Source organism: Saccharomyces paradoxus, chromosome XI (genome assembly GCF_002079055.1).
Source record: "Saccharomyces paradoxus chromosome XI, complete sequence".
NCBI classification, from domain to species: Eukaryota; Fungi; Ascomycota; class Saccharomycetes; order Saccharomycetales; family Saccharomycetaceae; genus Saccharomyces; species Saccharomyces paradoxus.
The window spans coordinates 134,392-160,372 of NC_047497.1; the positions used below are offsets into that span (position 1 = coordinate 134,392).

Consider the following 25,981-nt stretch of genomic DNA (forward strand, 5'->3'; position numbering starts at 1 on the left):
TAATGATCTGTTCTTTCGGCTTATACTTATGGGATGATTAATGATTGTTAAAGCCTCATTGCGGAAATTTTAATGCCGGAAAGGCCTGAAAAATTTCAAAAGTGGCAGAAAACAAGGCTTTGGAATATTACTTACCAACGGCTGACGATGGCTGACTGCCTTTTTTACAGAAGTGATATACAATAGTACCTAACATAGCAAAATGGAAGGCGACGATTTATTCGACGAGTTTGGAAATTTGGTCGGAGTTGATCCTTTTGATTCCGATGAAGAAGAAAGTGCGCTGGATGAGCAGGAAGAATATGAAACCGGTACGTTAGAGGAGAGCGGCAAGAACAATGAGATTGAGAGCAGACAGTTCACCTCGTCGGAAGGCTACAATGAAGTTGGAACAGCCTTGGACCATCCTTATGGTAAGGAAGTGGAAGTATTAATAGAAACCGAGAACAAACAGTCAGCGAAGACTCCATTAGTAGAGCCGGTTGCAGAGCGAACCAAGTTGCAAGAGCATACAATTTTTACACAGTTAAAAAAAAACGTTCCGAAGACTAGATATAACCGAGACTATATGCTGTCAATGGCTGATATTCCAGAAAGGATAATCAATGTCGGTGTAATTGGACCTCTTCACTCAGGTAAGAGCTCTCTGATGGATCTCCTAGTAATAGATTCGCACAAACGCATCCCAGATATGTCTAAGAAAATAGAACTTGGATGGAAACCGCTGAGATATATGGATAATCTGAAGCAAGAGATAGATCGGGGCGTTTCCATCAAACTTAATGGTTCCACTCTACTTTGCACCGATTTAAAATCCAAGTCTAACATGATAAACTTTTTGGATGCTCCAGGGCATGTTAATTTTATGGACGAAACGGCAGTCGCGCTTGCAGCAAGTGATTTGGTTTTAATCGTGATAGATGTTGTAGAAGGCGTTACATGCGTAGTGGAGCAATTGATAAAACAAAGCATTAGAAATAAATTAGCCATGTGTTTTGTTTTAAACAAGCTCGACAGATTAATTCTAGATTTAAAGTTGCCACCAACGGACGCATATTTGAAGTTAAGTCATATAATTGCAGATATCAACTCGTTCACCAAGGGACAAGTGTTTTCACCAATACGCAATAATATAATTTTTGCATCTACAAAGCTGGGCTTCACATTTACTGTCAAGGAGTTTGTTTCTTATTACTATTCCCACTTGATGCCTCCTTCTAAGATGGACGACTTTACTGCACGGCTCTGGGGTAGCGTTTACTATTATAAGGGCAATTTTCGGACAAAACCATTTAGCAATGTGGAAAAGTACCCAACTTTCGTTGAGTTTATCCTCATTCCGCTCTATAAAATATTTTCTTACGCTTTATCTATGGAGAAAGATAAATTAAAGAATTTGTTAAGGTCCAGCTTTAGAGTTACTCTGAGTCAGGAGGCCCTCAAGTACGATCCACAACCGTTTTTAAAACACGTTTTACAACTAATATTTAGGGAACAAACCGGTCTTGTGGATTCAATAACAAGATGTTATGAGCCATTAGAATTATTCGACAATAAGGTAGCCCATCTTTCAAGTTCAGGCAAAAATACTTCAGAAGAAACTCTATGGGCCCATGTACTGAAAACTCTGGATTATGGTGGAGCAGAGTGGTCCCTTGTACGGATATACTCTGGCCTTTTAAAGAGAGGGGATACAGTGCGTATACTAGATACGTCACAATCTGAATCACGTCAAAATAGACAATTACATGATTCAGAGACAGAAACTTTAGACGAAGGTGAGAACGATGACGATGACGAAGCACCTGTATGTAAGGTTGAAGAACTTGGCTTATTAGGCGGTAGATATGTCTACCCGCTACATAAAGCACAAAAAGGACAAATAGTGCTGATAAAAGGTATTTCTGGTGCGTATATTAAATCTGCTACGTTGTACTCTGCAACAGGTAAGGAAGACATGAAGCAACTAAAATATTTTAAACCCTTGGATTATATTAATCAGGCTGTTTTCAAAATCGTTCTCCAGCCTTTGCTACCAAGAGAATTACCAAAGTTATTGAATGCTCTGAACAAAGTTTCGAAATACTATCCAGGTGTTATTATCAAAGTTGAGGAATCTGGTGAACATGTTATACTGGGAAATGGGGAACTATATATGGATTGTTTGTTGTATGATTTGAGAACAAACTATGCAAATATAGAAATTAAAATATCTGATCCTTTAACCGTTTTCTCTGAAAGTTGCTCAAATGAATCATTCGCCTCAATACCTGTAAATAATTCCATATCCCGCCTGAATGATGAAAATTCTGTGGGTCTATCGATTAGTGTAACTGCCGAACCAATGGATTTTAAAATGATCCAGGACTTGAGCAAGAACACATTGGGAAAAGGCCAAAACTACTTGGATGTTGACGGAATAATGAGCAATCCAAGGAAATTATCCAAGATATTGAGAACAGAGTATGGGTGGGATTCTTTGGCATCAAGGAACGTTTGGTCTTTTTATAATGGCAATGTGTTGATTAATGATACTTTACCCGATGAAATTAGTCCTGAATTATTATCCAAATATAGGCAACAGATAATACAAGGATTTTACTGGGCTGTGAAAGAGGGGCCCTTGGCGGAAGAACCGCTTTATGGCGTACAGTATAAACTGTTATCGATCACAGTACCTTCAGATATAAACATTGATGTTATGAAAAGTCAAATTATTCCATTGATGAGAAAAGCCTGTTACGTTGGATTGCTGACAGCAACTCCAACTTTGCTGGAGCCCATTTATGAAGTTGACATCACGGTTCATGCTCCATTGCTACCAATAGTTGAAGAACTCGTAAAGAAGAGACGTGGAAGCAGGATATACACGACAATAAAAGTGGCGGGGACGCCATTATTGGAGATTCGTGGACAAATTCCAGTTATCGAATCTGCAGGATTTGAGACAGATTTGAGATTATCTACGAATGGTCTTGGCATGTGTCAGCTGTACTTTTGGCACAAGATATGGAGAAAGGTGCCTGGGGGTGTTTTGGATAAAGATGCATTTATTCCAAAGTTAAAACCCGCACCTATCAATAGTTTGAGCCGTGATTTTGTGATGAAAACAAGAAGGCGGAAGGGTATTTCTACGGGTGGCTTTATGTCAAATGATGGCCCAACGCTAGAAAAGTATGTAAGCGCTGAACTATATGTGCAATTAAGAGAAAACGGCTTAGTACCGTAAACCCTTCGCGTATATAAGAATTATACAAAACGTATGGTCAGCATTTTTATTTAGCAATGCCTATAAATGGTTTCGTAATTAGTGATGTAATTGCTCATCGGAAAACTGAAAAATTTTTATTTTCTGCCCAAATACAGATGAGATGAGCTTTATAAAATTTCATCCTGCTGGGTAGTTGAACAGCAACAAAGTGTAGTTAATTGAACAGCAGTGTATAGAGAATGGCTAAAGGTTTTAAGTTGAAGGAGTTGCTTTCGCACCAAAAGGAAATTGAAAAAGCTGACAAGCTTGAAAATGACCTAAAAAAAAAGAAATCCCAAGAATTGAAGAAGGAAGAACCAACCATCGTTTCAGCCACTGATTTGAAAAAGCTTGACAAACAAGAAAAGAAGGTCGGTGCTAAGAAAGAAGTTGCTACCGCTACCGCTACCGAAGGGTACCAAAGCCAAGCTCTTTCCAAAAAAGAGAAAAGAAAGTTGAAGAAAGAATTGAAAAAGACGCAAGAAGATGTAGCTATCAAGGCTCAAAAGGATAAATTTGGTGACAAGGATGAATCTGGCGATGATGAAGAGGAAGAAGGGGAAGATGAAGGAAGACTAGATCTCGAAAAACTGGCCAAGAGTGATTCTGAGTCTGAAGATGAGTCCGAGTCCGAAAATGATTCTGAACAACAGGAGGATGCGGATATAGTCGCTGAAGAAGAAGAAGAAGAAGAAAAAGAAGAAGAGCAAGATGTTCCATTGTCTGATGTCGAATTTGATTCTGATGCAGATGTTGTTCCACATCATAAACTAACCATCAACAACACAAAAGCCATGAAACATGCCTTGGAAAGGGTACAACTGCCATGGAAGAAACATTCATTTCAAGAGCACCAAAGCATCACGTCAGAGACCAACACCGATGAACAAATTAAGGACATATACGATGATACTGAGAGGGAACTAGCATTTTATAAGCAATCACTGGACGCCGTTTTAGTGGCACGTGACGAATTAAAGGGACTAAAAGTAGCCTTTAAAAGACCATTGGATTACTTTGCTGAAATGGTGAAAAGTGATGAGCACATGGACAAGATTAAGGGTAAGCTAATCGAAGAAGCCAGTGACAAGAAGGCACGTGAAGAAGCTAGAAGACAAAGGCAATTGAAGAAATTCGGTAAGCAAGTCCAAAATGCTACCTTACAGAAACGTCAATTGGAAAAGAGAGAAACGCTGGACAAGATCAAATCTTTGAAGAACAAAAGAAAGCACAACGAGATCGATCACTCCGAGTTTAACGTCGGTGTAGAAGAAGAAGTTGAAGAAAAAAGGTCCGACAGAGGTAGGCCCAACGGAAAGAGAGCCGCAAAGAATGCCAAATATGGCCAAGGAGGCATGAAGAGATTCAAGAGGAAGAATGATGCTACCTCTTCTGCTGATGTTAGCGGCTTTTCTTCTAAGAAAATGAAGGGTAAGACCAATAGACGAGGAAAGAGCAGACGTACCAGAAGATTCTAAGCCGGTATGTTGGCAAGAACACTGTGGAACTCCCCTGACCGTAGAGTATATACAACTATCTATCATCTCTTTGTACATTAGTATAAAATAGAATTAAATCAAACGAAGACCTGGAAGGCGTTATCTAACCCTGCCAAGATGGTGAGAAAACAACGAGAAAGACCTTGCTTATTTGCCTAAAAAAACCTAGAACCGGCGCTAATATTAATGGCCGGAGTGAAAAGGTTCCGGAACTTTGTGTATGGCGTTGCGTTCTCCCCGTGAGTGGGGAACAGATTAGATAATTGGATTCAACAACAACACTCAGTGGGGGATCTTATGCTCCTTTGAGTCATCGGAGAGGCAAACAAGAAGATACGCAATCAGCTAGCGCTGTTATTATCTAAGGAAGAAGTCTTTTTTAAAAAAAAAGGTCCAAAAGAACGAATGTTTACGTCGCAGCGACAGCTTCGACAAAATGGGAGTCCGATGTCATCACCACGTTCATCACAACATTCCTCTGGTATGGTTTCACCGATATCTGGGTCTCCAGCCTCGAACCGCAGCTATGGAAGGGACCTGCGAGGCTTGGTAGGAATTGATATACCTGCTAGCGAGCCGGTGTTCAACAGGGTCAATAGCAGCGATACACTATATTTCAGGCCCAAGAAAATTTACAAGATGGAACATGAGCATCCATCAAGAACTACTCTGGTACAACTACATGCGAGATCACAGCCGGAGGATACTGCGAGTATTCAAGTAAATCCTGAAGAGGGACCCGGCGGCCTAGAGCTGGGAGATCCGTGTGGCAAACAGTCTTTATACGCTATGGGAGCAGAGTACGTTCCAGATTTGGACTTTACAAAGCTAGTAAATGACTGGCAAAAGTCCAGTGACGACTTGTATGAGTTCAGGAGCAGCGCCACTCCGCAGGTACAAATCAAAAACAATGACAAGAGCAACTACGAACTTTGGAGCTCACCAGATGCAATATTGACCCGAAACAAGCTTCGAAGAGATAGTTTTTCACAAGAGAACAACGATTCATTAAGTCCAGATGATTCTCTTTTATCAAGGGGTTTGCACTCTAAGGTCAAGCCTATTCCTCTGCCCAGGAACGGCCAACCAATATTTACACCTCTCTCCAACTTAGAAGCGGAAAGACGGTCCTCATATACGACTAATAGCAATAACAATAGCATAACACAGAATAATAAATTTTCGCTTGCGAAATTAAAGTATTCGCTTCCCACTCAAAGTTCTGCAGTACCTGCATCGTTCGATTCAAATGCTTCATCATTAAATTTTCTTCCGACTACCACGTTATCGACTTTGTCAGAGCTACAAATAAGTCCCAACGATATGATGGATTTGATTCAGAAACTTCCCAGGAATTTTTTGAACTTACCGTACACTCAAAGGAAAAAAGTCATCATTGAGCATGCACCTTCTCACGACTACAAGGCCGTGATGTCGCTAGTTAAAAAATTCATGTTAACATCTTCAAGAAGTAACTTTTCTCTTGCTGGGTTTGCTAATAATGCTTCAGTTTCGGAGGCCACGGTTAATGATAGTAACATCAATAGCAGAAACGCGTCCAACAACAGTAATGATAACCATGTAAATGCGCGTCCACTGCAAAGATCCAGGCACGGTTCCATTGCATCCCAGTTTTTGAGCTCTTTTTCACCTTCCATGACGTCAATAGCTAAAATGAATTCGAACCCCTTGAGTGGAAGCGCTGGTGGTAGTGGAAGACCAGATGATAAAGGTATGGAAATACTAGGTCACCGATTAGGTAAAATTATAGGTTTTGGGGCATGGGGCATTATACGTGAATGTTTTGATATCGAAACCGGTGTAGGTAGAGTGATAAAAATTGTGAAATTTAAAGGGCACCAAAATATTAAGAAACATGTGTTGAGAGAAGTAGCCATATGGAGGACTTTGAAGCATAATAGAATACTTCCCCTTTTAGACTGGAAGCTTGATGACAACTATGCAATGTACTGTTTGACGGAAAGAATTAACGATGGTACCTTGTACGACTTAGTAATATCTTGGGACGAATTCAAACGTTCGAAGGTACCGTTTGCAGAAAGATGTAGAATGACAATTTTTTTGAGCATACAATTACTATCTGCTTTGAAATACATGCATTCTAAGAGGATTGTTCATGGCGATATAAAATTAGAAAACTGTCTCTTACAGAAAGAAGGAAAAAAATCGGATTGGAAAGTTTTCCTGTGTGATTTTGGAATGAGTTGTCACTTTGATGAGAAGTGTATTTATCGTAATGATACTTCCGATGAAAACATTAGTCGTAGCAATGGACACAGAAAAAGAAAAAATAGTGAACAAACGAATTTGGTAAAATATCCCACAACCAATTTTTTGCCTGACGAGCTAAGCAACGATTTTGATGCGAGTGAAGACTTGAAATATCAATTTGAAAATCGAAAGCATCAATCCTTCACACCGAAAGGTATGGTTAGCTCTAGCTCTCATTCATTGAAGCACCTCAATCAACTACCCTCTTCTTCTTCTTCTAATTTATTTCACAAGCCAGCCTCCCAACCTCAACCACAACATCGTATTCCCTTTCATGGGAGGCACAAGACAACAGTTTTTTCAAATTTGGGACCTGAACCTTCTAAATATATCGGATCTCTACCTTACGCTTCGCCAGAGCTTTTAAAGTACTCGGATGCAAGACGTTCAAAATCAATTGAAATGCATATTTATGATTCACCAGATTCTTCTCAATCGGAAATTAGTGCAGCATCATCATCTTCCTCTGATTTATCTTCTATATCATCTTCTGCAAAGGCATCTGCAGTCACGAAATCTGGTGTGACTACGGATTCGCCGTTTGATTCCTCAACGGATTCACCAAGTATCGTTTCTCCTTTAGGACCAGCGTCTGATATTTGGGCCTTGGGAGTAATGCTGTATACCATGCTAGTAGGAAAATTACCTTTTAATCATGAGTTCGAACCCAGATTACGCTCTCTCATTAAGGTAGGTGAATTTGACCGGTTCTCTTTAGCTCAAGTGTGTAAATTTGACAGGAAACGGACTGAAGGGACGATTGGTCAAGGCTTGTATGATACAGTTATTGGATGTTTGACGATTGATTTGGATACGAGGTGGAAACTTGAAAGGATAGAAGAGGTCCTTCAAAACGAAATGAAACTAACAGAGGCCATTCATGATGATAATGACTTATGACTTATGACTTATGATTAATGATTTGATTGCACTGAAAAAATATATACATGAATTTGTTCTTTTACTTTTTTTTTCTCCTACTTTATAAATTATAACGAACTTCACAATAACTATTACGAGAATATGTAAATAAACAAACGTAGGCATTTCAGTTCGGTGAATATCTGGTACTCATCGATTTTTGATATCTTCATCAGCTATTTGGCAGCTATTTATTGCGCTTCGTGCAACATGCGCAAAATCTCAAAAGATTTTGGCAGCTTTTAGGCATTTCACTAAATGACAGATAGAGGAAAAGGCACCCATAGAAGGGATGGAATAAATTGTGAAGTGTGGATATATTAGCACAGCGGATCTGAGGAACGGCGTGTTATTAACTTTTGGAGATCAGAATAGACAATATTTCATAACATCGCAACATGATATTTCTAAAATCAGTTATCAAAGTGATCGATAATTCAGGTGCGCAATTAGCAGAATGTATTAAAGTGATAAGGAAAGGTTCTCCTAAGAGTCCAGCAATGGTTGGAGACAGAATAGTCTGTGTTATCCAGAAAGCAAAACCCTTGACTCAAAACATTACGGGAACGGCCAATACCAATCGTGTTAAAAAAGGTGATATTTGTCACGCAATTGTCGTAAGATCTAAACAGCGTAATATGTGTAGAAAGGATGGCTCTACGGTTGCATTTGGAGACACTGCATGCGTTTTGATTAATAAGAATACTGGTGAACCCCTGGGGACAAGAATTATGGCTAATGATGGCTGTGTAGATAGAACACTGAAGGACAAGGGATACAATAAGATATGCTCTTTAGCAAGTAGGGTCATATAAGAGTAAAGGTAAAATTTACCCCCATTCATTAAAGCTATATTCAAGGAGTTCAAACCGACAATAAGGCTTATTTGTCATTATTTAATCAACCACCTGTATATAATGCTCAAATTTTAATATATGACTTTAGCCTTGGAAACTCATGGACTGAACTACTGACGCGCTAATTGTGCAAGCACATTCTTTTCTTTCTTGTATTACTCTATGATCGCATGTTGTAAATATGTATACGAAATCCTTATGTAGAATCATATATTAAGCAGCAATTTGTACGTTTCATCCACTGCATATCTAAAAGTTTGTCAACAGAAATCCTTTTTCTAGGTTCCCATTGAAAGATGCGATACAATGCGATTTTTCTAGTTGTGGCCAATTCTGAGTTCACGTGCTTTAATTCTTCGAATGCCTTGAACTGTTTTTTACGCTTCATTTCCTTGTAAAACTCATTATAAGACATATCTTTTTCTCTCGAAGCTACTTTCCAAAGATAATGCCCCAATATCATTGTTATATAAACGACGCCACAACTCCAACAGTCAGTCAGTCTTGGATCGTAATATTCTCCACTGACAAACTCTTCCGGAGCTACGTATGGTTCTGATCCAATTACACCTTTTTGAGTGTGAACTCTTCTCTCCCAGGCGGTTTGGAAAACAGAACTTGTACCGAAATCACATATTTTCAATAGACCATGTGGATAAAAGAGAATATTTTCAGGTTTTAAATCACAGTGAGCGATACCATGATCATGCATAAACTTAACACCGTGAAGCAGTTGCTTCATGAAACAGTCGGCTTCTAACGGATGTAATTGGCCTTTTAATTTCGACTTACCGACTAGCATACCGTAAAGGTCACCGGCAGGGCAAAATTCCATGACTTCAATGAACGAATAACTATCTTCCAGGATATCAAATACGTTCAGAATATTAGGTGCTGGTTTTTTGCCATTTTTATGGTAGTGGCTCAATGAATGCCCGATAATAAACTCAGAGGTAATTTTTGTGCAGAACTTCTCTAGGTCACTGTCTGCTTTGGGTTTCAACTCTTTCACAGCATAGTATATATATTTGCTATCATGATATGTCTCAAATGGGGGAGAGTCTTTTTCATTTCTAAGTCTAGCGCACAATTTAACTTCACCATAGGCTCCTGCACCAACCAGTCCAACAGGATGGCCATACTTTTTTTGGAAGGTAGGGGCTTGTTCGCTGATGCACTCAGCCGGTTTTAGGTTTTTTTCTTGCAAATAAATTTGCAAGCTTTTATGAATTTTGCTTGACAACGAATTGATCAACATCAACTCATCACTGCCTAAGGATGCGTCAGGATTTACTATTTTTAGATAATCTTCCCCCTCCGGCATCGTCGAGCTGCCATTGCCGTCGGCAGGACTTTGGCTAATTCTTTTCTCATGGTTTGTTTCAGATTTTTCTACGTTTGGCAAAAGAGATAATGCGTTTTCAATATCGCATTCATCTCTATGATGTTTAAATAGACCAGACAGAGTAATACCTAATTTTGGTCTGGATAATGATCCCTGTCGATGTATCGGCAAAGAGTTACCTTTCTCCAGTTTTGCAATTACACCCGATAATTTTATATTATGTTCATGACTTCCGTCTTCATAAACCTTGAAGCCATCTTGCTCAATTATACATTTGACATCCGCTCCTGCAAACCGAGGTAAGCTCTCTAAACTTTCTTCATCTGGATGTGATCTCCTGGTGTATAACCCTTTGTTATAAAGTTGCTTAGGGGGGAGAGGGCTTGGATACGAAGTTGCCCTGCGTAAAGCTTCCTTATTGTAGTTATTTATGGAATTATACGGCGCCCACTCTTTGCTCTTAAGTATATCTTTTTTTGAGCCGCGATACGGTGTAATGTCATCATCTGAGTCGTCCAACAAAGAATCCATGGCCCATTGACTGTCTGATGAACTTGTCGTTCCATTTGCACTGTCACATGACGAAACGGATGAGCTTCTTGAACGTGGACTTTCTATGCCTTGAAAACCACTAGAATCCGATCTTTTGTTTCCTGGTAATCTGTTAATAATTTCTTGCTCTCTGTTGGATATAGAACGATGTCTGGTTGGGCTATTACTAGCACCACTTCCTGTGTGTTTAAATGCGTGTGGCATTCCCGGGGGGCAACATTTCAATGTATAACTACGCTGCCGCACTGGAGAGTTCAATGGATCTAATTGTGCAGATATAGTTGATCGTCTTGGTGGCTCAGAGCTTCTCTTGGGTGAAGTAGACGACGACCGATAAGGAAGTCGGGTGACATTAATAGGACTTGAGCCTCTTGAATGAGGTGACTTGAAAAGGCATTTGAAAGACTCGGAAAATGACCTGACTCTTCTTGTTACGGGTCTGTGGCGCGTTTTCTCCTCTTGCGTCACCATTGGTGCTGTAAATGTTTTGAGTCCATTATGAAATCAATTACTGGCTAGTTGAAGTAAAAATGAAATTTCCTTATTTTTCAAATGAAATACGCGGAGGACAAAAAAAGGGACCTAAGGACTGACAGTATCTAGCAGTATTATACTTAGTGTACACTAGCTTATATACTTTTGTGGCTCATAAGTAAGGTTCGAATTTACATATTTCCATCAACAAGTCAATGGTTTGATATCTACATGAATGGATTTGTCGAAGGAAAGCTATTATACAGTACTTTCTTGCGATCCAACTCTTATAATCTCTTTTTCAGGAAGAGGGACGTGTTCTATTTTGTCAAGTAGGTCATTCATTATGTCTTCGTGCATTTTATTGCGCATATCAATAGTCTCTACAATTGAACCTTCATGAGATAAAATTTCTAGTTTGCACGGAACACTTTTTTGCTTGTCTTCGTTCTTTATCCTTATCACGTCAAATTTCAATCTTGGATTATAGAATTGCAAAGTGGGCAGGTAGTTATGCCAAAAGACTCTAGCACCCATATGACCATTGTGGTTTTTCGTTTGGAAAGTCAATCTGAGTCCTGAATATTTCTTAGGATCTACGAGAATCTGCGGTAGCTTTGTAGTGGCGCTAATTTTATTCAAAAATTTTAGTTGCTGTGTAACCTTAGACATTTCCTAATTGTAGCAGGCTCATTTACGTTCCACTGCTCTTCTATTAAATGAATAATATGGCCGATTCTTCACTGATATGCAGTTTTCCTTGGGCGAAAAGTCTCAGGATCACTTTGAACGTCCGAACTTTTTAAGGACGTAAATGGTTAGTCACAATATGGCGTATATGAACATGCTACTTATTTATCAGCATATATCTATAATAAATAGACGTATGTACATAATACACACATACATATACATATATGCATGTACCACTCTTTATCACGGCCCTTTTATGTTCACCAAGAATCTATATCCGGGTTTGTTTGTGCTTTTTCTTGTTTTTATTTTTATTGATTTTTTTCAATTACAACTATTTCATTGAACCTCCTTAAAATTCTTTCATTAGATCCATATACGGGTCTTCCCCTTGAATCCCATAGTTGAATTCCTCTTCAGGGTATCTGTCAAACTGAGAAGTGTCACCTTGGCCCTGTTGAATTGGTGGTTCATACGGCGTTTCTATGTATCTGGCTAACAGTTTCTCCCATATCACTTCGTTGAACCACGGATGGTTCTTGACATCTTCACTTCCATTCTGTAAGTTACCCAACCTTTCGCTTAAGTCCCTGGTAATCAACTTCTTTAATAAATCCTGTGCATCCGGATGGAAAAATGGCGGGAACTTCAATTCAGCATTCAGTATATTTTCGTAAGTTTTCATGGTGTTCGAGTTGTAAAATGGAGTATATCCGGCAAGCATTTCATAGATAAGCACGCCAAAGCTCCACCAATCCACTGATTTATTATACGGCTTGGTACTGACCACTTCAGGCGCTATGTAATCTGGAGTACCACATAATGTGTATGTGACGTCGGGAACATATTTTGCAAACCCAAAGTCAGTTATTTTGATATGGCCATTTTTATCTAGAAGGATGTTTTCGGGTTTCAGATCTCTATATATTATATCCTTACTATGCAAATATTCCAAAGCTAAGCATACCTCTGCGGCATAAAATTTTGCTACTGGGTTAGGAAATCTCTGGGATTTGCGCAGCAACGAAAATAATTCTCCACCTTCAATGTAGTCCATCACCATGAACACTTGCTGAGAGTCTTGGAACGTCCCCCACATTCGAATGATGAATGGATGTGAAACAATTGAAAGCATTCGGCGTTCGTCATTGGTGTGTTCAACCTGCTTTAGCTTCACTACAGTATGCTTTTTCAATGTCTTTAAAGCGTAAAACCTCCCATTGTGATTCGAGCGAATTAGATGAACTCTTCCAAATGAGCCAGTACCCAAAGTTCTCAAAATCTGAAAGTCACTTAAAGAATACTTTCCTGAGGTATCTCTATATTGTAGCATGGGTTTCCTAGCCAAACAACTACCTGCAGTGGCTTCTTCTTTCAACTTTTCGCTATTTATTCCATTTGTCGCAACGGGTGTATGGGAAGAACATTCCTCATGCACCGAATGTGCGTTTACAGGAATGTCTTGCCCAGCGTCATCTGGAGTTGTCTCCGTCTTGGCAGCAATGCTTAGTTTCCTGATTTCATTGTTGTTCATGGGATCAACATACATTTTGCGCAGGTTTGCTCTTCCTTGTACAACCACCGATAAACAATATTTTCAATGTATTTATTCAATAATATACGTGAAACTTTCTTATTGCTTAAAGAGTGATCGCCTATAAAATATCTCCGCCGACTGCACAAAGTGTCTCGTATGTCCACTCAAGTTTCTTACCGATAGAATTAATAAGGCAAACAAAGCGTTTAAGATCAGTTGGTAAAAAGTGTCTTTTCTTCCCATATTCTCATTGAACACAACTTTATTTTTCAATGGCATCGAAGAACTCCCGTAGCTGAAACAACGGAAAAAAATTACCGGAAACTGCATAATGAGGCTATTCACAAAAAAAGGAATAGTTTACAGTATGCGTAAAGAAAGTCATATGAGTCTATATATATGTATGTATATATATTAGTGGACATTTAAATGTGCATCAAATTTTGATAACTATTGAAATCTGGATTGAAATCAACACAACCTTGTACAGCGAAGAGCATTTGAGGTGTTGACGCAATTTTGCGAGAATGCGATGGTTGGTTTTCTTCAGACTTCTTGAACCCGTACCTGGAACGACTTTTCGAAGAATGGTCCCAGAACGAATGGAGCGGTTCTTCTCTTGAAAAAAATAGTGAATGGTAGTGTTGGACGGCCGGTTGCCATAGGTCATCATCGTGACAAACGCGGGAACCTTATTATGACCATAGCATATAAGTGTATGTACCTTCAGCTTTGCCGTGGAGGACCGTGATTTTGTCGGATAACATTTAGCCGGCACTTACTACATGGTTGACGAATTACAAAGTAGATTTATCGTATTTTGATTTCTCCTAAAATCGGTAAAGGAAGACGAGGGAAGCGTCTAAGGTGGTCGTCTGAGTGGTAAAAAATGCCTATCGGTGGACCTCCAGGTACAACTTTTGAAATAGTTGAGACATTAAATGGGATATGGTATGCGTTCATGTTCGGTTAAAAGCTAACCCGACAATTCTGTCATAGAGATATATCGCCTCGCTTAGGCAATGGATCTTACTGATTTGAGGCCTAAAAAGAAAAAAAATATTCTTTTTTCACTCCTAAAGCAATTTTTTGTTACTACTTTTTTTTTCTGACAACGATGACTTACAGTCACCCAGAGAGAGCTACCCAAACCTGTGAAGTGCCAAAAAAATTCACTCTTCAACCTTCTAGCGGTATGTATATCCTTTCACCAATATAAATTTAGCGCAAATTGTTGGCATTTTGAGTGCCTGTCACATTCAAAAATGAAACTTTATGGCCACTTCTTCTGTCACTTTCATAGCACTTTCAAGGTGAATTCATTGGCAATATGCTGGTATTGTCACAATGTTACAATTGGGTAAGCTTCTCGCCCTGACCTAGTATATGCAACTGTAGCAGGACAGGCAATGACAGTAACAAGAGCGTGACAACTGTTGAGCGCATACATTAGAATGATAGGCGTCAGCAATAATTTATTTCAAAGATATCGTTTTATGCCGCTGTATAGTTACGTTACGAGGTTCGCAATTAAATACGATTTGTTTACTTTCACTAGTGCAATGGTATGGAAAGTACCTGGTTGAGATTAAATTTCTCTTGCGCCATTTGTTTCGACGGGAGTAACACTACTTTATCAAAAAGATAAAGGACAAAAGGTTGTATATTTTTATAAGCGCTCAAAACGGGTAGCGTTTAGGCAAACCTTGAAGTATGGCGTTCTTCAGTGTCAAAAAATTGGTGACTATATTTGTAACTATATTTTTACTAAACCTGTGGGTTTTGACATGTTTAACTGCAGTACCATTATTTGACTATTTTTGTGTGCCGCTTTGAAAATGAAAAACTGAAACATAAAATGCCGTCTTGTTAAGTTTTGGCAAACCTCGAATAATCGGAAATCATCACGTTGGCTTACTTCGCATTCAAGATCTCTTCCTTAACGCAGTGCTGGTGATCACCGTGCGAACACTTCTAGTATACCCCGATTTCTTTTCCTTTCGGACTGAATTTCAAGACCTTAATTTCCTCGCTATTTTCTTGGCGTTATTTCTTTACATAATCGCTCCCTGAGCACAACTTAAAAGAGGCATATGATAAGACGAGAGCAAAAAGACAGGAGCAAAAAGACAGGAGCCTTCTCGTTGGTATACTCCTGCTCACTTGCATAGAGTTACAGGTTAGCATTTGTTCTTGGTTTTTGGCCCCCTTGAAGTGCTTTTTATAGAATTATTCAACAGGTAGATTCCCCCTGTTTTTCTTAATATACATATAGAAAAATATATACATAGTGATGGGTATGTGAACCTATTGTGTTTTCTTGGTTTCATCCTGTATAATGACATTTTTTAGCAACACATGGCCAATTACTTCCAAAATGAGCATGAACAAGGATGATAAAATTGCCAAACAATAGTTAGAAATTGTGATGCCAATATCTAACCACGATCCCTCCGTTCTTAAAAGATAGAAAAAATTCAAGGACAAAATATCGCTCATGGAGATGATCAATGACGAGATTGTGTAGTCTTTGATGTTTAATTTTAAATTCAGTATGCCTAGACATGTGGATAACAGCCCATAAGGAATTATCAATTTCAACATCAATAATGCGCCCATCAGGAAGGGATCAAAAATTGGTAGCAACCTACAAACAGACTCTAATGAAAATGAAGAGATGGAAGCGACGTTACCGGTTCCAAAGAATGCGACTTGAAGTAAAAAGAACCCTATCACTGAAACCCTTAACACTTGTAACCAATTCTCGTCCTTTTCGGTTTTCATTTCCTTAATTTTGTTCTCAATTTCAATCCACTGTATCATGTAAATAGTGAACAAGAAGTAGAACAGGGACTCAAACGATATGGTCAAAATGATAAAGGACGGCGCGAAAGTTAAATAAATTATCAATAACCTCACTTTGTAGTCATTGTTAGGCTTCCTGTAATGTAAAATTGGCATCACGAAAAGAGATACAAAAAAAATTATCCATCCAGCAACCTGTGATTCTCTTGGTAGCCCTTGTCTTAGCTGCAAAGAGGTAACAGAACGATGAGTAACCACCAACATAGCTGCTACCAGGGAAATTTGAATGGTGAATATACCACGCGTATAGGAGTTTATGTTAGGATGTATTTTGTAAAGAGCATAGAAGGCACTGATTATAATTAATAACCCTGCTAAGTGAATTTGGTTTAAGTTCTCAATTTTAACAGCGTCGAATAAGGTAAATGTAGATAAAAGAACGCTAGTTACGATCCAGCATACATTCGCGGGAAGCTCTCTCACACCACAAATAAATGGATAAAATGCCAACAAATTTGTGATTAGTGTAAACGTCCATCTATGGAAAAACCCATATACAATCCCCTCATAAACTGAGATAATCGAAATTGTAATTAGAGCCCTTTTCCAAGGAGAGGTACCTTTGAAAAATTCCTTGATACCTGAACGTAGTACAGATCTATTTGTAAAAATATAGCTCCAAAAGTATAATGGGAAAAGAAGATACATGTAAAAGTTAAAGGGAGAATGTTGGTAGTACAAAATCCAATTTAATAAAATTCCTACGGAACCAAATGTTGCATGGGTTAATGGTGACGCTTTTTGGTCATCGGTGACATTCTCTAAAATAAATGACCTCAAAAATATTATAAAAGAGAAAAAAATCCACCCAACAAACCCGAATGTAACAATAGTCCTGATAAATCTCCAATTATAGGTTGTTAAGTAATGCAGACCCTCCAACGTTATCTGCATTAGTTCCTCTGTAAGTGTAATCGCTTCTTGTTCCAAATAGTTCTCACCTTCAGATATACGCTGGATTAGGGTTTCTATCTCCTCTAAGTAATGAAAATGAGACTTTTCGAGAAACTTGAAGTATTCCTTGTAAAAAAATTGAGAGTCTATAACCTCATTTTGTTTGACCAAGTACTGCTCTAGAATACTTCTTGCGTTGTTGTACAACGCGGCGAGCTTATCACTTTCTTTTCCATCAATATATGCTATTGGTAACTCGCCGACCGAGTTTTTAGGATAGTTTACACCGATCAAGTATGACATTAAAGAAGCAATATCAGCTTGTTTGACGTCATTTCTTTTAATGTTCGAAAGTTCCCAATTTTCAGTATAGTTATCGGATACCGGAAAGGTAGTATGTACTGGTTTATTCAAACCCGCACCCCAAGCGACAAGAGGAGTTCTTGTGTTGTTAGGATGACCATCACCATGTGATCCAAACGCACTCATACCATGATCTGCTGTAAAGATAAACGCAGTTTTGTCATCAGCAAAAAATTTGTTGACCTTTTCTATAAGGATAGGGATTTGATCGTCGATATATTTGACATTATCATAGTACTCGGCAGAATATGGTCTATAAGAATGTCCAGCAGTATCACAGCCTAATAGGTGTAGAAAGAATACGTTACCGTCTTGCCTAATTTCATAATCCAAGGTTGAGTTTAGTGTGGAATTGCGGAATAATTGATCTAAATGCCTGAAGACATAGGCATCTAGTTCGATAGAAGATTGCGTAAAATCTTCGAAAGTGTGATCATACATCCAGGTGTCAACTTTGTTTGGGTCAGAGGCACCATCTTTGAACATAGGTAAAATGTCAGGTGAACCAAATGAATAGGTGTGAGTAGATTGGTTGAAAAAACTGTCAAAATTGACAGGGTTTGACTTCCAACCTTTTGTGACGGCACTAACATCCTCGTAAAACCCAGCAATCATAGCAACATGACCAGGACGGGATTCGGTGGGCATTCTGGTGTGTGAAATACCGTATGTGGCATTATTTACAACTAAAGATCTGATAAAAGGTGCCAGAAATTCTGTTCTTCCGGTCACTGGGTGAGTGACTTTATCAAAAGTAGTATCCGCACGTAAACCATCACCAACAATTAAAAACAATCTCTTTGCAGGAGGGGTTGGAGTACTTTGATATGGGCTCATACCATGGACGAGCGGTGAAATGAAATAAATATCAAAAATAGACCATAGGTAAAACAAATGAAATAAGACACCAACAGCCAGAAGCGTCGTTCTGGTTTTGTTCCACATTCTATACAGATTTCAGTTGTATGAATCCTAAATTTCTTCAATGCTCTTGTCGAGAATGGGTTGTTGAATATATAGCAAAGAGCAGTTTCTTTACCTTTAAGGTTTTTTTTTTTCGCGTTTAGTGACAGCGATGCGAAAGAAGACATATTTACGTGGCATTAACATATACATATTCAACGAATTATATCATATATTTCGGGATGAAAAGACACATATGAAACAAACAGATGTTAAAAATATTAAACCATATAATAATCCAAAAATCAAAACAAGCAACATTATATCAATACTCATAAAAGTAAAAATAAGACATGATACTCCGATACGGGGAGTCGAACCCCGGTCTCCACGGTGAAAGCGTGATGTGATAGCCGTTACACTATATCGGATAACAAAGGATGAAGACTCTTCGTATCTCAGAATGTCATACCTCAGCATTACTAGATTTATCAACCAAGACATAGAACATGTGTGAAACACGTACGAAACAATAGGTATGAGACAGACAAGATTGAGTATATCAGGCAAAGCCCTACTTGCTTAAGAGGAACCAACCCAACCAAACGTATAAATATGTTGATAATTAGAGGTTAATAATAATTTTAATGAAGAATAAGTATGGATCTTCTTATAATATATAACAGGGGTATATTAAACACACGCCGATTGGTCATATTAATTATGACCAATATAATAGTGATTCCGGTAGTTACTATACATTAATGTGACGACTCATATTCCTCATATATATAATTACCATATCATGTTCAATTAGTAGATGTTTAACTCAGCTTCAGTTTTGTCTGAGCTTCTCGTTTAACACCCCTTCTGCAATAGGTGCAATCACCCTTAAATGTATACGAGGTGTAAATTACTATATAATGTAAACATTTAGATTGTTGCCATAGCAACTCATGTTACTATTAATTACTACTCGTTCCGACAGTTTTCATTCCAACATTCTCATCATTTGTGTCTTCTTCTTACACTGTGTATGATAATATACTGGTAATAGGGTTACTAGCACAATGGATGATAGTTGATTCTTGTTGGAATAAAATTCTAATATCATCTATTTAGTATTATATTATAATATGCGGTGCAAGAGGATGGCATAAAGATTGAGAAACAGTCATCCAATCTAACGGAAGCTGAAATGCAAGGATTGATAATGTAATAGGATAATGAATGACAACATATAAAAAGAAAGAAGATAAAATAATAACATTATGTAGAACTATCGATTCCCTTTTGTGGATTCCTATATCCTCGAGGAGAACTTCTAATATATTCTGTATACCTAATATTATAGCCTTTAGTAACAATGGAATCCCAACAATTATCTAATTATTCACCCAATTCTCAATTCTTATTTTAACAAAAGGTATGTTTAAAATTGGCCATCCAGGATTTATTCAGATTAATTGAAAGGTAAATAATTGCTGGAACAATTTGACAGTTAGTCCTTTTTCACTGGTAAGTGTTTTTAATAAGTTATAGAAATGGCAGCGCAGACAATGTCTAGGTTGGGTGGGTAATTTTTTTGATAATGTTTAATAAACAATATCGCGTACGAACGTTTTTGAGGATTGAGGACTAGTCCTTTCTTATCTCCTCTGATATCTTGCAAACAAGAAACCAACTTTGATTCGGAAGTTACATGCATACGCATGCAATGGAATGCGTTTTCTATATAAGTCTAAGATTGCGTGTCAGTTTTCCCAAATTCTGGCCCGGTACCAACTTATATATTACATGAAGAGATACCAACTTTTTTTTCTTCTGAACTAAGAAACTACATTATGGCGCACAAAGTAATGCCTGAGAAGTATTCTGGTTCAGGAATAGTTGAAATGGCATCTGACTCCAGTCCTGCGAAGCTATAGTACTAGCAAATGCGTTGGAATTTCTTACTGAAGAAAAATACCTGATCAAAAATACAAAAGTGTATATTTAACGTAATTGATAATGATTTTTGAGAAATATTTATGTAATAGTATAAAAAAATTGAACAAACTTTAAAAGTGAGTGAAGAACTGTAAAATTCACTTCATAGATTTCAAAAGAAAGGTTTACGAGGCGAAGAGACGAGTGAAGAAGAAAAAAATGAACCGACCCAAAATATGTCCTTTGGAGACAGAAATGACTAATGTACAGAGTATGCAACGATGACTTTATGTTTTCATGCGATATGAGGTAAACCTGCGATTAGCAGTTAACCAAATCGATAGCTTGTAAGTGGACTGCATTACATTGGGTTCCAATATGCTCGTCGTATAAGTTGTAGAAGTTACCTGACAAACATTGGTAAAAAGTGTCTTGATCACCGATAGCCAAGTTACCTTCTGGGGTGATGGACCAACCAGCAGCATAGATAGCACCAGCTTGTGGTGGAGGACCATCGAATTGGAACTGTCTGTTGGCAACAATAGAACCGATTCTACCCTTTCCATCAGTCAAGATACCCCCCTTTAGGTTCATTTCTAAGGTACCACTGCTCTTGCATGTTTCAGCAGTTACTGGGTCAGTACCATTGGTAATTGGAGCTGGAGCTGGAGATGGTATAATAGTTGCAGAAGTTAGAGTTGAGGCTTGGATTTGACCATCAGTGATTTGGGAAACTGGAGCGACAGTGGTTTTAGTAGTGGCTTGGATTTGACCGTCACCAATTTGAGAGACAGCAGCAGCAGTTGTTTTAGTGGTGGCTTGAATTTGACCGTCGCCTATTTGAGAGACAGCAGCGGCTTTGGTCTTAGTGGTGGCTTGAATTTGACCGTCGCCTATTTGAGAGACAGCAGCGGCTTTGGTCTTAGTGGTGGCTTGAATTTGACCGTCGCCTATTTGAGAGACAGCAGCAGCAGTGGTCTTAGTAGTAGCTTGAATTTGACCGTCGCCTATTTGAGAGACAGCAGCGGCTTTGGTCTTAGTGGTAGCTTGAATTTGACCGTCACCAATTTGAGAGACAGCAGCGGCAGTGGTTTTGGTAGTAGCTTGAATTTGACCATCGCCTATTTGAGAGATAGCGGCGGCTCTCTTAGCCTTGGAGGAAGCAGTGGTGGCAATTGGTTCGACAGCAATACCGAAAGTAGAAGAATAATCAGTTATACCACCCTTATAAGTAGCTGATGGAGTTAAAGTGGACCATGGGTCCTTCGGAGCATAGGCAGCTAAAGATGTGGTAACTAAGGCGGAGGCGACTAATGACTTTTTGTATTGCATTTCGGGAATATACTATTAGGAGAGTTTTGAAGTTTTGCTTTTTAATACCAGTGTATTAAGTTTGTTTTTTTGATGATATTATACTTACACTGTAATAGAGAAGATACGATAATTATGGATAGAGTGGTTGAGACTTCGCTCCCTTTTATATGTGAGAGTTGTGGCATTACGATCTTTTTTTATTAAAAGAATAGTTAGCATACCAGCGTTCTAATATTCACATGGAAAGATTGACTGGAAACAGGCTATGCCTTTCAGATCCATGAGCTGTAAATGACATTCCACTGTATTATTGAAGCAAGTAATCAAATTTGAAAATGATTTACGTCCGCCATCTCAATTTCTTTTATTAGCATTGCTTCTATAATTGGCAGGACCCAAGAAGGCTGCTAATAATGGATTGATGATATAATCAAGAGCAAGCTGACCGATTTTTCCATTCTTATGCGCATCCAAGCCACGTCATTTTCTAATGACAGGAATGGTTTGCATACTTCATATGAGGAATATATTGACTCCTTTGCGACCAACCATTCCATTAAAGGGGCAGCAGCTCCTAAAAGGTGTAGCCGAAAAAAGTGTCTAGTTTGTCTGGTTTGTCTGGTTTCGAGAAATGATTACCTAAATAGGAAATACTGGATATATTGAAAAAAAAAGAAAAGAACATCGAAAAAGTGCTGGTGAAAAATAAAACGCTATAGAGGGGCCAAGAGGGGCGAAAAGAAGATATAACTAGAACATTGAGTTTAGTTCTAGTAACAGGAACAGAAGAAAATTGTGAAAACATGCTGTCATGCCAGTAGATGGTGCGCTATTTTGTACGAATATTATTTAAATATTAACTAAATGTATACCCTTTTACGTGTCTCCGGGTAGGTTCCTAGGATGAGCAGCCATTTTAGGTATGTGCACAGTTTTTTATTCTAAACAGGTGCCGCTACATTATTATTATCGTCTTTTTGCCCATATATTTTGTTATACTTAAGTCAGTAACGGGACGTTAGACGTTTTCGGAAATTCATTGATACGAATGTGGAGAAAATGCATCAAAAAAACACTTTTATACAAAACATAATTGCAAAACACTTTACGGGCATAGATCGGTAAGGTGAGCTGGGAAAATAAGCGAATGAGACTTTAGTTGAAACCGAGCAACCATTTCCGAATGTAGTAGCAGAAGGAGTAAATCGACCTTCTTGCACACTGCATCCTCTAAATCTGATTTCGGGCCCCGCGCAATTTCTTGGCGGTTAAGCTGTGTTTTTGCCCCATCGGGAAAAGTTATTGCAAGTTAAAGGGGATCAAACGATCAGTAAACTAATTATAGAATTAAAGGCCGAGGGCTTTCTAAATTTGGCATATTTCGCCCTCGACTGAAATAGAAGGGATAGATCATGCATCTGCAGATTCATCCCTACTCCATTCATTAGGACATGCGCCAAAGCAAACCTATATAAGATTCTCATCATTTTAGCATGTTCTATTGATTTGTATCTCTTGTTTCACCTAAAACTGAAGCGGTAACATAAGATATCTTTAGAAAACTATTATATTTACAATAGCAAGGAAAGAAATTCTCGTACAACAAGTACTGCTTTTAAATAAAAATGCAATATAAAAAATCATTAGTCGCCTCCGCTTTAGCTGCTAGTTCTTTAGCTGCCTATGCTCCGAAAGACCCATGGTCCACTTTAACTCCATCAGCTACTTATAAGGGTGGTATAACTGATTATTCTTCTACTTTCGGTATTGCTATTGAAGCTGTGGCTACCAGTGCCTCCTCCGTCGCCTCATCTAAAGCAAAGAGAGCTGCCTCCCAGATAGGCGATGGTCAAGTACAGGCTGCCACTACTACGGCTGCAGTTTCTAAGAAATCCACTGCTGCTGCCGTATCTCAAATAACTGACGGTCAGGTTCAAGCTGCCAAGTCCACCGCTGCTGCCGTTTCTCAAATAACTGACGGTCAGGTTCAAGCTGCTAAGTCAACTGCTGCTGCTGTTTCTCAAATAACTGATGGTCAGGTTCAAGCTGCTAAGTCAACTGCTGCTGCTGTTTCTCAAATAACTGATGGTCAGGTTCAAGCTGCCAAGTCCACCGCTGCTGCCGTTTCTCAAATAACTGACGGTCAGGTTCAAGCTGCCAAGTCAACTGCTGCTGCTGTTTCTCAAATAACTGATGGTCAGGTTCAAGCTGCTAAGTCAACTGCTGCTGCTGTTTCTCAAATAACTGATGGTCAGGTTCAAGCTGCCAAGTCCACCGCTGCTGCCGTTTCTCAAATAACTGACGGTCAGGTTCAAGCTGCTAAGTCAACTGCTGCTGCTGTTTCTCAAATAACTGATGGTCAGGTTCAAGCTGCCAAGTCCACCGCTGCTGCCGTTTCTCAAATAACTGACGGTCAGGTTCAAGCTGCCAAGTCCACCGCTGCTGCTGTTTCTCAAATAACTGATGGTCAGGTTCAAGCCGCTAAGTCAACTGCTGCTGCTGCCTCTCAGATTTCCGATGGTCAAGTCCAGGCCACTACCTCTACTAAAGCTGCTGCCTCTCAGATTACTGATGGTCAGATACAAGCTTCTAAAACTACCAATGGAGCTAGTCAAGTAAGTGATGGCCAAGTTCAGGCCACTGGTGAGGTAAAAGACGCTAATGATCCAGTCGATGTCGTTTCTTGTAATAACAATAGTACCTTGTCAATGAGCTTAAGCAAGGGTATCTTAACCGATAGGAAGGGTAGAATTGGTTCTATTGTTGCCAACGGACAGTTCCAATTCGATGGTCCTCCACCACAAGCTGGTGCTATCTATGCTGCTGGTTGGTCCATCACTCCAGAAGGTAACTTGGCCCTTGGTGATCAAGACACCTTTTACCAATGTTTGTCTGGTGACTTCTATAACTTGTACAATAAGCACATTGGTTCGCAATGCCATGAAGTTTATTTGCAAGCTATAGATCTAATTGACTGTTAACTACGATGTACCAATCAACCAGACTCGTTCTCATTCAATGTCACGAATTAGTTGCCAATCTCATTCCCTACACATAAACTCGTTTTATGGCATCCTTTCATTTAGCATGTCTTTATTTTCAAACCTTTCCTCGTTTTTTGCATTCATTTAACGTTTGCTCGAGAAAGCATCACGTTTTCAAATGTTATCGTTCGTCGCTATAATAAAAATAGTAATAGATTTTATTCGGGATTCACATGTCGTACTTTTTTAATTGTAAAAAATTTTTTATGATACATAATTGACTAAATATAATTCAAATTCAACCTTATTCAAAACTATCTTTGCGGCTTTCGCCGTCGATACTGCAAAATCTATCATCTTCAATTTCACGTTGTGTATTTTTTGCAACGCCAGGTTATCACTATCATAGGAGCTCCCGAAAAAAATACGATGAAGGCAGTGCAGTAAGAGAAGGGCGCTTATAATTTAGAGATAACACGCAGTTAAGATGAGTAAAAATAGTTTAGCAACTGAGCAAAGAAACAGCTTGTATGTAGATTTGACTACATTGCTCTCCAATTTTCTCGTCGTATAAATTGTAAAAACTGCCAGATGAGCACTGATAGAAGATATCTTCATCACCAAGAGCCAAGTTACCTTCCGGGGTGATGGACCAGCCAGCAGCATAGATACCACCAGCTTGTGGTGGAGGACCATCGGATTGGAACTGTCCGTTGGCAACAATAGAACCAATTCTGGCCTTACCATCTGTCAAAATGCCACCCTTTAAAGTTACTTTCAAAATGCCGTCACTGCTGCAAGAACTGTTTTCTAAAAATACAGCAGTAGTAGTTTGGTATATAACGGCAGAAGTAGAAGGAATAGCAGAGGAAATGCTAAGCCGTGGTGACAAAGTAGAGGTAGGCTTTTTATTGGAAGAACCAGACCAGTCAGCAACTTTGGTTGCAGTAGCTCCCTCTCTGACTGTAATTATGAAAGTTCTGGTTAAAGTGGTTGTAATATCGGCATTGTCACTAATCAAAATGGATGCAGTATTAGTAGGTACAGCAGTGGCTTGAATTTGGCCATCAGCGATTTGAGAGATAAGGTCTCTCTTAACCTCGGCAGAGGCTGTTGCAATTGTTTTTACGGCGATACCGAAGGCGGAAGTAAGGTCAGTAGTGCCACATGAGATAGTAGCCGAAGGAGTTGAATTTGACCACGGTTCGCCTGGCGTATACCATTGGGCAGTAACATTACTCAGTGAAGCTATTATTAAGTCAACGTGTTTGAACCGCATATTCTTTTCAAGGTCTAGAAGCCTCTCGGT

General features: G+C 38.9%; 11 protein-coding genes and 1 non-coding gene across 12 annotated transcripts; 5 read left to right on the top strand and 7 right to left on the bottom strand.

Annotated features, from left to right (window-relative positions):
- Positions 1-202: 202 nt before the first annotated feature.
- SNU114 (U5 snRNP GTPase SNU114) lies at positions 203-3,229 on the top strand (the record flags this gene model as incomplete). Its single annotated transcript, XM_033911571.1, has 1 exon — positions 203-3,229. The coding sequence occupies one exon, from the start codon at positions 203-205 to the stop codon at positions 3,227-3,229; it is 3,027 nt and encodes a 1,008-aa protein (XP_033767462.1).
- A 221-nt stretch (positions 3,230-3,450) lies between these two features.
- Positions 3,451-4,728, top strand: EBP2 (Ebp2p; the record flags this gene model as incomplete). The annotated part of the gene is made up of 1 exon (XM_033911572.1): positions 3,451-4,728. The coding sequence occupies one exon, from the start codon at positions 3,451-3,453 to the stop codon at positions 4,726-4,728; it is 1,278 nt and encodes a 425-aa protein (XP_033767463.1).
- Positions 4,729-5,154: 426 nt separating this feature from the next.
- Positions 5,155-7,941, top strand: NNK1 (protein kinase NNK1; the record flags this gene model as incomplete). The annotated part of the gene is made up of 1 exon (XM_033911573.1): positions 5,155-7,941. One exon carries the CDS (start codon positions 5,155-5,157, stop codon positions 7,939-7,941), a length of 2,787 nt encoding a protein of 928 aa, XP_033767464.1.
- A 419-nt stretch (positions 7,942-8,360) lies between these two features.
- MRPL38 (mitochondrial 54S ribosomal protein uL14m) lies at positions 8,361-8,777 on the top strand (the record flags this gene model as incomplete). Its single annotated transcript, XM_033911574.1, has 1 exon — positions 8,361-8,777. The coding sequence occupies one exon, from the start codon at positions 8,361-8,363 to the stop codon at positions 8,775-8,777; it is 417 nt and encodes a 138-aa protein (XP_033767465.1).
- A 238-nt stretch (positions 8,778-9,015) lies between these two features.
- KKQ8 (putative serine/threonine protein kinase KKQ8) lies at positions 9,016-11,187 on the bottom strand (the record flags this gene model as incomplete). The annotated part of the gene is made up of 1 exon (XM_033911575.1): positions 9,016-11,187. One exon carries the CDS (start codon positions 11,185-11,187, stop codon positions 9,016-9,018), a length of 2,172 nt encoding a protein of 723 aa, XP_033767466.1.
- A 261-nt stretch (positions 11,188-11,448) lies between these two features.
- On the bottom strand, positions 11,449-11,862 carry MRP49 (mitochondrial 54S ribosomal protein mL61; the record flags this gene model as incomplete). The annotated part of the gene is made up of 1 exon (XM_033911576.1): positions 11,449-11,862. One exon carries the CDS (start codon positions 11,860-11,862, stop codon positions 11,449-11,451), a length of 414 nt encoding a protein of 137 aa, XP_033767467.1.
- A 373-nt stretch (positions 11,863-12,235) lies between these two features.
- Positions 12,236-13,432, bottom strand: TPK3 (cAMP-dependent protein kinase catalytic subunit TPK3; the record flags this gene model as incomplete). The annotated part of the gene is made up of 1 exon (XM_033911577.1): positions 12,236-13,432. The coding sequence occupies one exon, from the start codon at positions 13,430-13,432 to the stop codon at positions 12,236-12,238; it is 1,197 nt and encodes a 398-aa protein (XP_033767468.1).
- A 2,295-nt stretch (positions 13,433-15,727) lies between these two features.
- On the bottom strand, positions 15,728-18,487 carry MCD4 (mannose-ethanolamine phosphotransferase MCD4; the record flags this gene model as incomplete). The annotated part of the gene is made up of 1 exon (XM_033911578.1): positions 15,728-18,487. The coding sequence occupies one exon, from the start codon at positions 18,485-18,487 to the stop codon at positions 15,728-15,730; it is 2,760 nt and encodes a 919-aa protein (XP_033767469.1).
- Positions 18,488-18,804: 317 nt separating this feature from the next.
- Positions 18,805-18,876, bottom strand: SPAR_Ktrna4E. Its single transcript has one exon. It is a non-coding gene; the product is annotated as a tRNA-Glu (tRNA).
- Positions 18,877-20,695: 1,819 nt separating this feature from the next.
- PIR1 (beta-1,3-glucan linked protein) lies at positions 20,696-21,706 on the bottom strand (the record flags this gene model as incomplete). The annotated part of the gene is made up of 1 exon (XM_033911579.1): positions 20,696-21,706. The coding sequence occupies one exon, from the start codon at positions 21,704-21,706 to the stop codon at positions 20,696-20,698; it is 1,011 nt and encodes a 336-aa protein (XP_033767470.1).
- Positions 21,707-23,313: 1,607 nt separating this feature from the next.
- Positions 23,314-24,669, top strand: PIR3 (beta-1,3-glucan linked protein; the record flags this gene model as incomplete). The annotated part of the gene is made up of 1 exon (XM_033911580.1): positions 23,314-24,669. The coding sequence occupies one exon, from the start codon at positions 23,314-23,316 to the stop codon at positions 24,667-24,669; it is 1,356 nt and encodes a 451-aa protein (XP_033767471.1).
- Positions 24,670-25,174: 505 nt separating this feature from the next.
- On the bottom strand, positions 25,175-25,951 carry SPAR_K00570 (uncharacterized protein; the record flags this gene model as incomplete). Its single annotated transcript, XM_033911581.1, has 1 exon — positions 25,175-25,951. One exon carries the CDS (start codon positions 25,949-25,951, stop codon positions 25,175-25,177), a length of 777 nt encoding a protein of 258 aa, XP_033767472.1.
- Between the last annotated feature and the right edge of the window lie 30 nt (positions 25,952-25,981).